This window comes from Protomyctophum parallelum, assembly GCF_964188405.1.
Source record: "Protomyctophum parallelum genome assembly, chromosome: 5".
NCBI lineage: Eukaryota > Metazoa > Chordata > Actinopteri > Myctophiformes > Myctophidae > Protomyctophum > Protomyctophum parallelum.
In genome coordinates, this window is record NC_139702.1 from 53,779,510 (window position 1) to 53,796,086 (window position 16,577).

The following is a 16,577-nucleotide window of genomic DNA, read 5'->3' on the forward strand; positions in this document are numbered from 1 at the left end:
TGTTCACAATGTTTGGAGAGTGGAGACTGGAGCGATGTTTTTCATACAACCCTAAATGTTCAACAACAAGTTACAATCACAGTTCCTTTGGTTTTTAGAAGGAGCTACAAGCAAGGAGGAGGTTTGCTAGCTAGCAGGCTGCCAGGCTATGAATCAGATGATCAACTACTTAACTCCATCGCGAGTCTTTTGCGGCTACGTATTAGAACTATGATCGTGCGGCATCGCTGTTTGTTTTTAATAATGCCACACGCGGCACGCAGACTTTTGTTGGATAAGCATGAAGAAACATGAAATCACGGCAAGAGCTACTGTAGTTTGACTGTCACCAAACTGGATACTATTGGGCAGAGCGAGGAGGAACTCCTGCTATACTTTACTGTACCGGACGACGACGACACGTCTCCAATCTAACTTGTTGAACAAACTACAGTAATAAACTCACCAATAGTAAAAGTATTTACACACTGTAGTTGTCCCCATTGATCTTATGAGCCTATGAGGCATATCACACATGCTTTTCCCAAAGAAAAACTGTCTTGACTGCTGCTATAGTGCCACCGCCGATACGCCGCCCACCACACCTAGTGAGGGTGACGGCAAAACCCACGTACAGTAGGCTTGTATGATATGAAAACAATCAGCCAGGAATGGATTAGTACTGAAGTTGGCGAACAACCAACAAAACAACCGAGCTCACAGCTGCATGCCTGCATGTCTGCTGTAGAAAAGCAAAAAAAAAAAAAAAAAAAAATCATAAAAAATATAAAAAATAATATTAGCGAATAATCGGATGTCAATTAACAGTGTCGACTAGTGTTTTGCTAGTCGACTAGTCGACTATTCGATTATTATGTTAATGCCCTACAAATAAGAGCAACAGATGAACAGAGGAGCAGGTGTTTGAACAATAATGTGCTTGCTGCTGATGCATACAATTCAGGTATCCCCGATAAAATGGACTTTTCTTCCATGTGTGCACCTTAACCCGATTAGATATATATTTCTGCGCATCAAATCAACGGGCATTTCCATGTCATCTTATGGTTTAAACTTGAAGGTGGTCAGTTGGTATTGAGCTTCAAGTCAGAACAGCTCCGCTGCAGCTAATTGAGTTGACCTAGTTTTACGTCTTTTGCTATAGTGATGTAATCAATTAATCATTTGGGACCACCTGTGTATAGCCTATTTAACATTAAATATTTCTCTGTCTCTGTCTCTCCCATATATATCGGGTCTCTCCCCCTCATGCACACACACACACACACACACACACACACACACACACACACACACACACACACACACACACACACACACACACACACACACACACACACACACACACTATCAAGTCAAGGGTTGCCTTTAGTCTTAAAGAAAGAGAATAATGACTGTGCTGGCATTATATAGCCTACGGTATAGCCTAGGCTACAAGTCAAGCATTATAGCCTAGGCAACACTATTTTGATCAACTCACATCAATAATACCGGGTGAAAGAAATATGTCACATATTGTACAATAGCCTATGAAGTTAATATAGGCTATATTTAATGGTTTGCACTGCAATGACATGACGATGATCTGAAAAATGAATGAAAATCTATTGTGCCGTCGCCCGTCGCCCCGCATCGCACACAAATTGCCAAGACCACTGACATTTTACTTAGGCATATCTCGCTCATTTCTTATGCGATAAAAATCACCATAATCCTTGGGAACTCTACTTTCAATTGGTGTTGTCAGCCAAGACTGTATTGTCTTCCAATCTAACGATATAGTCACATTACGCACAGAGGCTGCATGCGTCTTCCTGTGCTGTCATTAAGAGAGAGAGAGAGAGAGAGAGAGATAGAGAGAGAGAGAGCGCATAGATAGGCTATATTAAAGGCCTGTAGATATAATTGCTTGCATGCGCTGAGAGAGAGATGCGCTCCAAATTTACCATACTGTACATACCATTCCGTGTACATCTGTACAACTTCTTCTGTTATTTTTGCGCATGTGAACCACGCTGCCATTACATTTGCGCTGCGCAGTGCGCCTCGACATATATGCGTCTACTATTAAAATCAGACTGTCAGCTGTCATATCAATAGTGATCCCCGTAAAAAATACATGCTTTTACAACTAATTATTAATGCAGCCTCACAACTGCCGACGGCTATTTTGGCTATCATCCTGTAGCCTATTATTCCTCTATAAAGTCCGAATGCATTCACACCAGTAACGAACCGCACCGTGGTTCGTTTGGAAGCGAACCGAGTCCGGCCTTTTTTAGCGGACCATGGTTCGTTTCTTTGATCCGCACCAGAGTTCGGATGCACGTTCACACCAACCGAACCAAAGGGTGTAAAGGACCATGGTTCGTTTTAAACGAACCAAACATGTCCGGTGTGAAAGCGCCCCTTAGATTACAGGTGGAGAATGAGAACTTACATAACCCCGGAGAAAGTAAATAAATTTGATCCAAACATTCCTGATTTATGTTATAAATGTGGGGAACATAAAGGTACACTGTTCCACTGCTTATGGGAATGTGAGGAGATTAAAACATTCTGGAGGTCCGTGGTCCATTATGTCTCTCAGATTACGTCAGGTCCAGTTCCTCTTTGTCCTAAATTATGTATACTCAGTATTTATCCATTAAATTGTACACTAAATAGTAATGAAAAAATAATGACCGACCTTTGCCTGTTACAGGCCAGACGCTCAATTGCGCTATGTTGGAAGAATGTCAATGCCCCTACGATCGGCTTTTGGCTGAGGAACTTAACAACCTGTTTGGCACATGAGAAACTAACATATGTAATTAGGAAGAAACCTGCGGTATTCTATAAGATATGGGAGAAGTTCTTGGACTTCATTAAGCGAGGTGATATTGAAGAGGCTTTGGATGTATAGTGGTTAATTGGAGTAGTCAGCTGTGGGGTGGGGGTAGGGAACTGTGACGGATATTGTGTATTTGTTTGGTTAACTGTATGTAATGTGTTTTCTTTTCGTTTTCTTTTTCGTTTTGTCATTATTTATTTATTTTTGTGTTCTGTATTTATTATTGTCAAAACATTTCGTGATAATATTTTATTTGTATTTGTTCTGCCTTGGGGATGTGGGGGGGAAAAATATATGTCAATTGTTTTGAAAATACTTCTTTGTAAATATTTAATCAAGATCCTCTTAGCAGCAAGTAAAAAAGCAATCACACGACGCTGGTGCCAGCAGGACCCACCAACGAAAGATCAATGGATGGACATTATTGAGGAACTGTATGCTATGGAAAATCTAACATTCATACTTAGACTACAAGAGGATAAATTCAATAAAAAGTGGGAAAAGTGGAATCTCTTCTCTCAGCCTAGCGATATTGCAATAGGATGTCATTGAATGTTTTTTGTAATATGAAAAATGCAGCCTTTTTTTCTTTGACTTTTTGTCTTTTTCTTTTCTTTTTCTTTCCGTATAGTCTTGTCAGTTGCGTTTTCTTGTCTGTTCTTCCTTCAATAAAAATGAAGTGAAAAAAAAGAAAAGAAAATACTTCTTTGTACTGTAAAAGAAATCAATAAACATATGTTTAAAAAAAAAAAAAAAAAAAAAAAAAAAAAGATTACAGGTGGAGATGAAGTTCAATCAGTGGGTTGATTCAATAGCTAAGCGCTAAGCTAACGAACCTGGAGCCTACACTAACACTAGTAGACGGTTTTTTTTATTTCCCCCCCCCCCCCCGACTTCACGGGTGGCGCATTGGGATTGTGATGAGACACGAGACAGCAGTGTGCATTCTGTTGTGACTGTATATTATTAAACTGCATGGGTCTGGACTCCGGAGCATAAACAACATGTAGGCTACAGTACAGTAGCCTCTCTGGCTCCCTCGGCTCTATGGTATCGGATTGATGCGGGTGTACTTGCCGATTCCGATATGACCAAATAAGGGCATATCGGAGGGCATTCCGAAGTATCGGTATCGGGACATGCCAAACAAATGTATTATATATTTGTAACATCTACATTATCCAATCTTACTGCCCTATCCTATTTCATACTATAATTCTAGTCCTAGAAGTATTAATTGTCTCCACCAGGCCGAAGGCATGGTGAGAGAGTATGTTTCGCACTCCGTCTGTGTGTGTCTGTGTGTGTGTCTGTGTGTCTATCCGTCCGTCCGTCTGTGTACAGCTAATCTCCGGCACCGTTAACCCGGGTTGATGCCAAATTTTGCACACATACTCCCTGGATGCCAACGATGAACCTATGCCCCAAATTTGCCAGAACAGCCTGTTATAGCGCCACCAGGAGGCTGACTTTTAAAAAACCAATTTCTCTATAGGCATGCGTTCAAGACGGATCTGTCTAATATTTAATATTCCATCCTAATTGGCTAACATTGGCTTTCAAAGATTGCAGGATTGGCCCGTTTGAACAAAAAGCCTCAAATCATGAACACATTCTGTGTTGCCTAGAACTGGAGGTCTGGGGAAAAAAACAGTAACATGAAGTACATCGTTGTGATGTCACAGAGATGTACTTCATAATGTTACCGTTTTTTAGATTTTTTAAAGATTTTGTAGTGATTTTGTAGTGATTCTTTTAGTGATTTTGTTTAATGATTTTATGTTCTCATGGTGAGGTAAGAACCTTCGAGGAGGCTAGGTATCGGGATTTCTTTATGATCTTTTTGTGATTTAGCCCCCCCCCGCTATTTATTTAGATGGAAGTTGCTCAGTGGCGTTTTGAAGCACCCAGAAGACTGCCGGAAGTACAATTAGAACTCAATGGCTCAAGCGAGCGGATGTTTAGCCTAGCCCCGGACATCAAATTTGAAGTCCGGGCTTACGCACGTGACGTCATGAACGTCCGTCCGCCTCCATGAAAGTGCTGCAATTCCACATTTCACCAGTAGGTAGTGACAGCTTCAACGTTAGATAGCCTTACTGGGGGCTTTGGCCTATTGCTGAATATCGATTAAAAAGGAAAAGAAAAAAGAAACGCAAGACCGAGATTCAGCACTTGTTTTATAGTTACGCAACGACAGCACATTTTGAACTAGTGACTGGTTTGGAGACACAGCCACCGAGTGATGACAAGCAGAACGGTTATTAAGGCAAACTGTACAAATAAAGCCTGACTAAATGTTTGCTAGCGTTTCCTGCTCCTCCTAGACCTCCAGGTGACTTCAGATCTCCAGACGGTGAGAAACGCTGAGCGCAGTGCTACCACACAATGTCCCTGTCATCCTCCCAGATGAGATAATTGGATGCCATCTGACGGTGCCAGCTGCTTTGTGTCAGTGTGTGTGTGTGTGTGTGTGTGTGTGTGTGTGTGTGTGTGTGTGTGTGTGTGTGTGTGTGTGTGCGCGCGCGCGCGCGTGCGTGCGTACCTTCCTCTCCAGCTCCTCCACCTGACCCCGGTAGCTTTTCTCTGTTTCCTGGAAGAACTTCAGCCTCGTCTTCAGGTCCTCCACCAGCTGCCTCTTCATGGTGGCATCTCTCTCCACATGGCTCACCCTGGAAGCACGCGCGCACACACACACACACACACACACACACACACACACACACACACACACACACACACACACACACACACACACACACACACACACACACAAGCCCAGAGGACATGAGATGGAAATATGATAAACGTGTCAAATGTATGGAAACACAGACACGTGTACAAATGAACTGGGTGACTGCCTGCAGAAATACAGATGTGCACACACATACTGTAGACGAGCACACACACACACGAGCGCGCGCGCACGCACGCAACCCCCCCCCCCCCCCCCGCTGGAAGGCACAGTGTCCCTGTGCAGTGCATCAGGCGTGACAGCTCATTATGACAACTAAATACACTTGCACGCTGCTACGGGAAGAGGTGGGGGTTGGAATGAGAGCCCCATGTATAATTTCCAATTCTAAGTGGCATATATTAGGACGCGTGTTCTGCAGAGGATTGCAATGTGCTGCGCGCTCTGTGTGTCTGTGTGTGTGTGTGTGTGTGTGTAAAGCCAGGGAGCCTCTTTTGACAAATGACAGTTTGTATCTGCAGCGACACGGCTTGAACGAGCGCAACCGAGGCCTTTAAATGTTTATCATTTCCAGTGTCACTCGGCTACGCCGTGTGTGCTACACCAGCCATGCACAAAGAGAGGGGGTGGGTTCTCTGGTTTAGGAAATGAGGGATCTGAAGGGAATAGATCATTTGATAAAGTGCTTGTGTTTGTTATCTGCCATGGTGAGACTATAGTCTCATGAAGACATCCGCACTCCCTGTGTTGCTGTGTTCTCACTTGTGTCTTCACTTGTTACAAACATGCATCGCTTGTCACTTCCGATTTCAATAACTGGTGGTGTTGACGTGTTTAATATTCCAGCACACTGTGCCCAAGTCTGTGTGTGTATGTATATGGCTAACACTACTGTTTTCCATAAAAGGCAAACACAAGGCGTTTTTCTCATGGCTGTGTAAGCTACAGGGGATTGGAACAAATGGAATAAAGATCATAAGAATGCTGTTAATTAATATGCTTCTTATTTCTTTTCCTTTCTTTTTTTTTTAAAGCTGGTTTTCTCTCTGGCGCATACACACACAGGCAGACACACATACAAATATGAACACGCAATGCAGGCGAATGCGTGCTCATACACACACACACACACACCACCTCCTTCAGCACGTTCTAAATAAACAAGACGACGCAAACGCACGGCAAGCACCTTTTCTTTTAAGTAAATGTCCCTGACTCCCCAGGTGGGCCGATGTGCCTGAGGGGTGCACCCGCTAAGATAAATGTGAGCTTGTCCTTATTGGAGTGACATTAAATGAAATGAGAGGGAGAGAGGTAGTCAGTCTGGCCTATGGGGGACTTTTGAGAGAGAGTAGATTTAACGCAGCTGGGATTCCTCCATGGATTTGGGCCATTAATGAGAAAACCCATATTGAACCCCCCCCATCCCCTTGGAAGATGGCAGGCTGCATGGCCCGGTGTTGACTTAAAGATTCTCTCTCTCTCGCTCTCTCGCTCTCTCGCTCTCTCTCTCTCTCTCTCTCTCTCTCTCTCTCTCTGACCTGGATGGTAATGCCAATTAGATCTACATTTATTTTAGATGCCCTCCCTGCCTTTACCAGCACTATAGGATAAAAAAAATATTGTGGATATATCTGTCTGCTTTCTGGCTGAGTGATCTGTATTTATGAGCGTTCTAGTGGAGTTGAGTACCAAAAATAAAGTCAGAGAGAGAGAGAGAGAATCCTGATCAGCTGCCTGCGTGTTGTTCTCTTAGTTCTGCACTTGTTGGCGATATTGCTCATCGAACATGTGTATTGCAATGATGTGCGCTGGAGCCTCGCCGCACATGGCGCTCGTGAACGGAACGCCTTGCTGCAAGCGTGCGCCGCTGAGGAAAGGGTACATGGTGGAGCGCGCATGTGGCTGACAGACAACAGAGCAGGAGATGAAAGGCAGCAGCTTCATGAATTAGACAGAGCCCCGGTGCCGGATATTGACTGAGGACACACCGGCGTACTTTGAAATTCATTTCTCTTCTTCTTTTTCTTCCCCTCTCCCCTTCACTCTCTCTCTCTTAAGGCAAAAGGCACATGCACATTGTGTGTGTGTGTGTGTGTGTGTGTGTGCGCGCGCTGAGATGTATATTTTAGAGATGTCTAGACATGTCTTTCATTCTGAGAAGGGGCTCCCTCTGTGGAGACCGGGCTATAGAGATGGCAAGGTGTGTGTGTGAGTGTCTTTCTTTTTGTGTGTGTGTGTGTGTGTGTGTGTGTGTGTGTGTGTGTGTGTGTGTGTGTGTGTGCGAACAGAGCCCGGAGAGAGGCTGGTGTTGTCGCGGAAACTGAGGAGACAGCAGAGGGATGTTGTGTCTTGTCTGCCTGTGATCCGGTCACACACACAAACACATCGCCACTGTGATTGTACACAACGCCCTGCATTATAGAACATGACAGAGCCAAGGAGGGCGACACAATTCACAACACCAGGAGGGGGGTGTGTGTGTGTGTGTGTGTGTGTGTGTGTGTGTGTGTGTGTGAGTGAGAGAGACAGAGAGAGAAAGAACCAAGTTTTCTTCAGTATAAATATAAAATGATAATGCATTGAGATATGTAAGCATTTTATACTATTGTTCAAGTGTTTGATCGTTTCAAGCCCCAAGACAATTAACTATAACTGTACTTTTTTATAATTATTTTTTAAAGTATGTAACGTATTGAACCCTACAGTAGGCACGCTCTAGACATCATTAAGGACTTGTGGCCCACAGGCCCGAGCGGAGGTGTGTGGGTTTTAGTGTCACGGTGCACAAATGATCGAACACAAACACACACACACACACACACACACACACACACACAAAATCAATATGCTGCTTTGATCAGCACTCCACATCAGCTCCTTTGAGCTCACTGCACTGGAAGATGTACAGGACAACTGAACACACGCACGCACGCACACACGCACGCACGCACGCACGCACGCACGCAGCATGCTGAGACAATATCAACATGCAAACATAGACAAACAAAAATGCTGTTATTAATTCAATCAAGAAGTAGAAGCGTGCGTACACACACACACACACGAAGCATGCCGAGCCTGATGCAAACATAAGACAAACAAATGTTCTTATTCATTCAATCAAGTAGTACACACACACACACACACACACACAATGCATGATTGAGGCAGACGGAGAGTAGAGACTGCAGACAGAGTGCTGCCACATGGTGGAATCAAACACAGCAGATGAGAACTGCAAAGACAGCAGAGCATACACAGAGAGAGAGAGAGATATGGAAAGAGAGAGAGAGAGAGAGAGTATAATGTAAAATAACTCTGAGAGTGTAACCGAATAATTTGGGTATGTCAATGTAGGTGAAGCATTTCAAATATTGTTCTAAAATGTTCACAAATAGCAGATCTACACGCTCACATTATTTTTCAGCATTTCTCATAGTTCAGTGTGTTTGTATTTTAAATGTACTCGTTTGCTTGTGTATTGTATAATTTAAGTTATTTTCAAATATATTTTCTATCAATCAATATCTTTTTATTTGTTTGCTCCTAAGTTCAAGCCTCACTCTGACATCATTGCCGCTAGAGGGCGCTATCCCCTTGGATCACAGTGTTATTTTTCATATTGGATTTCCCATACGGAAATCTTAGATCGTATAAGAACTGTGTTCCAACTTACAAAATAAACAAACCACCCTGGCGACATTACATTATATGAAGCAACTAATGGTGAAAAAGTACTAAGCTTTTCTCCAAACAGACGTTAAAAATCGCTGGGATTTTCCTATGATTTCCAATGCAAAAAATAATGCTGTGACCCAGGTGGAGTAGGAGTGACGTCAGGACTTTGGTACTCTATGTAATACATTTTAAACGTAATCGGAATTGGCCGGGCTCTAATGCTATGTTAATTATTTGTTCACATTAATGTATGTTATTTTGATAGAAATGTATTCCATCCTTTGCTTTTCCACATAATGCTATATGCAATTTAAATACCATGTTGTTTAGATAGACGCTTTGTTTGATATTTACCTGTTATTGTAGTTATTTGTATCACTTAATTGTTTTCTTTTAATTTTTTACTTGACCATTTACCCTGCTGTTTGTTAACTAGGGGTCAAGTCATTTACACTCAAACATTTGTAAGTTGCTGTGATAAGTGCCCAAAATCGTATGCCATCCAGTTGTCAGCACAGCACAGCATACAGTACCAAATTAACACTGGACTGGAATGTGACGACAAATGGAAAGCCGCTGTTGCAGTCAGTAAATAAAATGATTCTCCGAGATAGAGAGTGGGGGGAGAGCAGGTACTGCAAGTAGAGATAAATGGATACAGAGCCAAAGGACAGATCATCACAATGAAGGAACGTCAACAAACAAAAGCACGAGGAGAGCCAAACAAAACCTAGTACGGGAGAGTGGAAACAAGAGTAGAGTGAGAGGCGGTGTGCGTGTGTGTGTGTGTGTGCGTGCATGCGTGCGTGTGTGTGTGTGTGTGTGTGTGTGTGTGTGTGTGTGTGTGTGTGTGTGTGTGTGTGTGTGTGTGTGTGTGTGTGTGCGCGTGTGTGTGTGTGTGTGCGTGCGTGTGTGTGTGTGTGCGCGCATGTGTGCGTGTGTGTGTGTCTAACTTGTCCTGCAGCTGGCGGAGTTTGTCGTCCCTCTCGAGGAGCTGTGCTCGTAGAGCTTTGTTAGCCACAGCCTGCTTCGTCGCCTCTGCACTGGAACTCTGCAAGGAACACACACACACACACACACACACACACACACACATGCACACACGCAAGCAGGAAGGAAGGAAGGAGTGAGAGTGAGACAAAAACAATGTATAAGAGGCTAAAGACACTTGCCAGAGGAAACGTGAATGAAAAAGAGACAATTAAGGAGAAAGGGAGAGAAGGGCGTTTAATTGTGTGTGTGTGTGTGTGTGTGTGTGTGTGTGTGTGTGTGTGTGTGTGTGTGTGTGTGTGTGTGTGTGTGTCGGGATGGTTTCTAAGCAAAAGGGAGGACAGGGTACACGTACACAGAAATGTGTGTGAATTTGCTATGCATGTATTTGTGTGCGCGTGTGTGTGTGTGTGTGTGTGTGTGCGTGTGTGTGTTAAGACATGGGGGGGCTTTGTGACACCGGCTGATAGCAGGTCAGCCGCAGTGTGACTCCTCATTAGGCGTACAGCAGGAGGGTGCAAGGTGCTAAAGGAGGTTAACATGGACGGACCTGGACGGGACGAGCAGAGTAATGAGAAGCGGCGATTTAATGCCCTACCCCCCAACCCAATTAACAATATGATAAAAGCACATAGGAGCAAATGCAGTGCACTTTTTTGCACTATATTCTTTCATGCTCTATTGTTTTCTAAATAACATGTTTTCAGAATCTGTGGCAATATTGTGCTATGTTGTGATAATGGCATTACTGCAGAACTACTAGTGCACCTCTTAGGAGTAGGACATAATGTATCTGCAAATGAATTATATATAAATCAGTCAACACAGCCTTTAGCTTGAGTAAACTGTCAAAACCAAAAATATATATATATATTTTTTTAATAAAATGGGTTCATACGTTGGATATTCTTCTATTACGGCATGTTTTAGAATCTTGTCAAAATTATAGTCATTGCATGGAATCCCACGACATAGGTTAATACTAGGGGTGTAACGATATAGTAACTGCATCGAAAAATCTATTTTAATGAATGATATCGAAATATCGAAATGGAAACTCAACATGTTGTATCGTTTGTCTTTGTATCGTATTGTTTTGAAATGCAAATAATCAATTGTATCAATACTAAGCAATTACATTTCCATTCCATATCGCTACACTTGGTTTATTGATACTAGGCCTGTCAAAAAAAATCGATTCGAGTTAGAATCGCGATTCTAATGCCGTCAGATTCCGAATCGATTCTCATTTTCCAAAAATCGTTTTTTTTTTTTTCTTGCACAAAATTATTTTGTGCAAGAAAAAAAAAAGAAAAGAAATGCATTGCATGCACAGGTACATTTAATGTACCTGTGCATGCAATGCATTATGGCCTGGGTTTCTGCATAGTGCATTTACTACCAGCTAAGCTAAGCCTGCCAATTGTATTTATTTTACACCTGTTTTAATACTAATGTATTGTTCTGGTATTGAGTGAGAAGAGATTTTGTAACTTTTGAACTGGTTCAAATTTGTGCAAGCTAAATAAATGAGACATGTTCTTACTCTTGGATTTAACCTTTGTGTGTTTAAATCATTCAGTTGATAAAAACCTTTACAATTATACAAGCTTTTTACTAAATGTACTCTGCTTTCATGCCAGAAGACTGGAGTATATCATGCTAAAATTCTATTTAATTGTTTTTAATAAAAATAAAAAACTGCTTTAGAATCGAAAAAAAATCTTTTTTGAATCGAGAATCGGAAAAATCGAAAAGATCGTTTTTGAATCGAATCGTCACCCCAAGAATCGGAATCGAATCGAATCGTGGGACACCTAAAGATTCGCAGCCCTAATTGATACATGTGTGCATTCTCTGTGTTCATGTTAAGCCCAAACCACACTAAAAAGGGTCAGGTTGGGACAAAGCTGTTCAGTGATGTATCTCTCGCTGTTAGAATGTATCGTTACACCCCGAGTTAATACCGGTGTCCCTCAGCACTGTGGGATTATATTCTTAATTTAACAGAGCTTTATATACATGCTCTCTCTTCAGAATTGGCATTCTTGTCACTTGCAGATATACACATGCGCAAACGGGCGCGCGCACACACACACACACACACACACACACACACACACACACACACACACACACACACACACACACACACACACACACACACACACACACACACACACACACACACACACACACACACACACTCTTTGAAACAGTTGTGACAGAGAGCCCTGTGGCTTCCGTGTGATCATGGTGACACAGACAGATATGTGAATGTGCGTGTGCTCCCTTTGGTTTAAAGTGAGCCGCGTGTCCCTGATGGGAACTCTGACAGCGCACACACTCAAACCCCCCCCCCAACACCCCCCACCCCCGCTGTGCTCACTTCCGCACTTCTCCCTCTCTTAATGTCACTTGACATGACTTGTAGGGGCCTGTGTGTGATGACTGTAGCAATCTGTCTGGTGACACTGACGGCGGGGGGAGGAGCTCACGACGGGAGTGGGGGCCTTTAATGCCACGGTAACCGCAGTCAACACGATACCCCTCCCCCCCGTTCGACGTGGGGGCCCCGTCTCTGCCCGTTACCCCTCGTGTCTCATCTCCCTGACAGGAGCTCCGTGGATGATCAAATGATGAGAGCAGGCTAATTCGTGTCGGAAGTCACATACAATTTCAGATGATGATAAGTGTAAATTGGAACGATGGAGAGGGAGAGAGGTAGGTTGGATGGGAGGTGAAGCTGTGCCACCATTGAGAGAGAAAGAAGGAGACAAACAGTGTGGTTCAAATAAAAGCGAAACATTTAAACGACAATGTTGAAATAGGCAAGCTTTGCCTTCTGAAAATGACAAAAATGCTGATACTCAATATCTACAATATACAATGTAATAAATATAAGTAAATATTGATATTTAGCAGCAACATCAACACAATGGAGCTGTAAGATTCATTTCCACACTCTCAGAGTTAAATGAATGTTAAACTTTTACTTTTATACCTCGTTTGGATTTTGCTGCGTATTTGGCTTTATACAAATTGGGAAGCTAACAGTGGCGGAAGGTTCCTATAACGGCAGTGGGTGCAGCCACGCATATTTGCGCTGCGGCTGGCTGCTATTAGCTCTTAAAAGAGCCGTTGTGTTGTGTTATTATTTTGCCAGTGGGTTCTTCTGCTCCTGTGCACCCCCGGAGTTGACGCCACTGGAAGCTAATAATAATAATATTATAATGATCCCCTCAAAAGCACACGGCAGCAAAGTCACCCGTTACGTTAACAGGATCACACTATGACAACAGATCAAACAACCAAGAGGAAGTGCACAATTACACCCATTTGGTCGCATTTGGTCGCATTTCTACACTGGTTGCATTTTCTGCCCCCATGCCACTCTTGTCTTATCCCAGTCAAACAAACACTGACCTTCAGCCGGGTCTGGAGCTGTTTGACCTCAGCCTCCAAGGCCTGGAGGGGGCCCGGGTCAGGAATGGCCTTGTCTTGGCTGCGGCTCTCTGTAGTTCCTACCGCTGGTGGTGGTGGTGGTGGGGTGGGCTGAGGCAGTCTGACCTGTCTCCATTGCTCCAGCTCCATCTCCAGCACTCTCTTCTGCTGCTCCAAGCCTGCCAGGTCACAGGTCAGCTTCTGTACACACATTATCGACATGGATAGACAGAGGTATAGCTTACTGCAATGCCACTAACAACATACAAACAAACAAATGACAGGAGACCTGAATGTATGCTATCGATCCCACTCTGGAGAGAGAGAGAGAGAGAGAGAGAGAGAGAGAGAGAGAATGATTGGGTTATATGCCACACTGCTACAGTAACTAACTGTAACTACAATTCAGTTTAGTTTCCTTGCACAATCATGATAAACATTGAAGCGGAATTACCACTATCCAAAAACAACACCTACTGTAGAATCCAAAAACAATGTGGTGTCCTTGCCAAATCCTAAACTATCGATAGTAAGTTACTGCGTGCTTGTACAAGAACAATGCATGCATGAGCGGTGATTGGTGTACTTTTGATGGTACGGACACCAGGTGTCACCAGGTGGGTTAAAGTCAAAATAATACTGTAAACTAACTTATTCAAAATGATATAGTCTGCACCTGCTCATAAACCAGTCAAAAGTGATACCATTCCCATGCATTTCAATGTAACTTTTATAAAGGAGTGATAAGGACTGTGAGAACGGAAACACTGGAGATTGCAGATTCCCCCCCTGGACATAAACACATTCAAACCCAATTTTCATTCCACTACGCGTGATACATAAATAAGAGACAATGTGAAGACAACCCGTGTGAACTATGCGTTTCTCCAGGGGAGAACCGCTGCTGCCTCGCCTTTGAGATCCAGCCTGTGATATTAAACACATATACTTATGTAAATATGGAGACAGAATGCTGTTGCCTGGTCATCAGGGCCTAATTTCTGACTGTGAGTGGCGTGCTGAATGGAGCTGCTTTGTGAAATCACCACTGAGCACCTTGGGATGGAGGAAGGTTGATGTTTTGGACAAGCTGTTTGGCGCTCAGCTCCGATCCTGGGGACAACAAAGTAGTTCACATGGTTCTCAACTCCGGTTCTGGGGACCCAGGCTGTCTAGTCTACTTGCTAGTTAATTGGTTTTAGAATTCTGGTGCTGAGGAGCAAAGCCTACTGCAAGTTTTACATCCTTCAAAATAGTTAATTGGATTCAAATGGTTTCTTAGGTCTAAACTGCTCCATAATTTGATGGCTACTGACAGATTAGAACACTGTCTGGTCATGTACAATGCATTGTATCGGCTAACTTTACATTAGCACTCAAGGTGAGTGCTTTTAACCACCGACTCTGAGCAAGACTTATCGGCTGCTTGTGAAGGCAATGTAGGACAGTAAGCCACCTCAATGAGGTCTGATTTAATACAGCCACAATTAGCTGAGCTGGTATCATATCAAACACCAGGCATGCTTAATGGCACGAGTGAGAGACACGATACTGGAGGATGTGTGGTGTGTGCACGCGCCCGCGCAGACACACAAAGGAGAACCACACAGAAAAACACAAGACATGCAGAGACACTCACACTGAACACCGAAATCACTGATGCTCACATTCACTCTGTCACACACACTGCTGAAACCGCAGCGTCCCCGGGGCTTGCTCTCTGCTCTGCATACATGGAGGTTATTGATATCTGGTTGCCGGCTAACACCTTTTAATAGCATCTCCCTTGTTTTAGGTTTCCTGCTCTGTGCTGTGGAAGAGACATGGGACATGTCCCCCGGGACAGAGAGGCACAGAGACAGTGAGAGAGGGAGAGAGAGGTGAAAATTGAGTGAAAGGAAAATAGAGAATGCAAGTAAGAGACAAAGAAAGCACTGAGAGAGAAAAAGAGAAGAACGAAAGAGTAAAAATTAACATAATGAGAAAGGGTGTCAATGTGTAAGAGGAGAGTTAAAGAGCGCGCATGAGAGAAAGTGAGGGTATGGGTGTCGCACACGCACACACGCGCACGCACACACACACACACACACACACACACACACACACACAGTGGCATTGATGACACTTCCCGTAAGACAGGCTTTGATTTCAGTGGCCATCTTCATCCCCACTGAGACTTGACACTGACATGACTCTGATGTAGTGCAGGACCATTAGGCTGCAAAAGATGACACCACTATCACTCCCTCTTCTCTCTCTCCCTCTCTCCACTGGGGACGGGTGTGACTGGTGTCATTCCAAGTGATAGCCAATCATGAGCAGGATGAATAAGGAGACACAGGCTCCTCAACTATAGCTTGAGCACGCACATGCACGCACACACGTCACACGCACACACACACACACACACGTGTGCATGTCATCAGCAACACTTGCCTACCATAACATACACATTATGACAAAAATGATTTATCATACCAGCTCCCCAATCAACAACCATTAATTCCGCTGTTTGCCTTTGATGTGACACATACAACCGACATAAAAACTAAATTAAACGGCTCACGACATACAACTACACGCCCCTCAAATTCTACGTGCCGAGTCTGTGATGTGTCCCAGGGATTAAAAGATGCACGATTCTGTCATATTTCCCCCCTTACTGTCAGCTATGTCTCCCCCCCCCCACATATAATCTGGTGTAATCCGAACCTCTTACATGCAGCGGGGAGGGCAGGACGTGCCACTTTTTAGATAACGGTGGTGGCGGAGGCAGGTGGGTGCGGACGGAACAGTCTGTTGGAATGTAGCAAGGTAATTGGAGGGACTAAGTACCAAGGTAGATAATCCAGCAACTAAAATCAACCTGTATTTGGATGATGGGTGTGACTGACACATTCAGATGAGAGGTTACTTATATGAACAATTTAGTTC

General features: G+C 43.6%; 1 protein-coding gene across 1 annotated transcript in view; it reads right to left on the bottom strand.

Moving 5' to 3' along the window:
• The window catches only part of cntln (centlein, centrosomal protein), a 151,736-nt gene that overhangs the window by 41,269 nt on the left and 93,890 nt on the right, over positions 1–16,577 (bottom strand). Inside the window, exons 19-21 of the mRNA XM_083764538.1 lie at positions 13,626–13,844; positions 10,163–10,260; positions 5,379–5,505 (exon numbers count right to left, since the gene is read on the bottom strand). Coding sequence (XP_083620664.1) covers positions 5,379–5,505; positions 10,163–10,260; positions 13,626–13,844 — 444 coding nt within the window. The remainder of the gene's footprint in view (positions 1–5,378; positions 5,506–10,162; positions 10,261–13,625; positions 13,845–16,577) is intronic.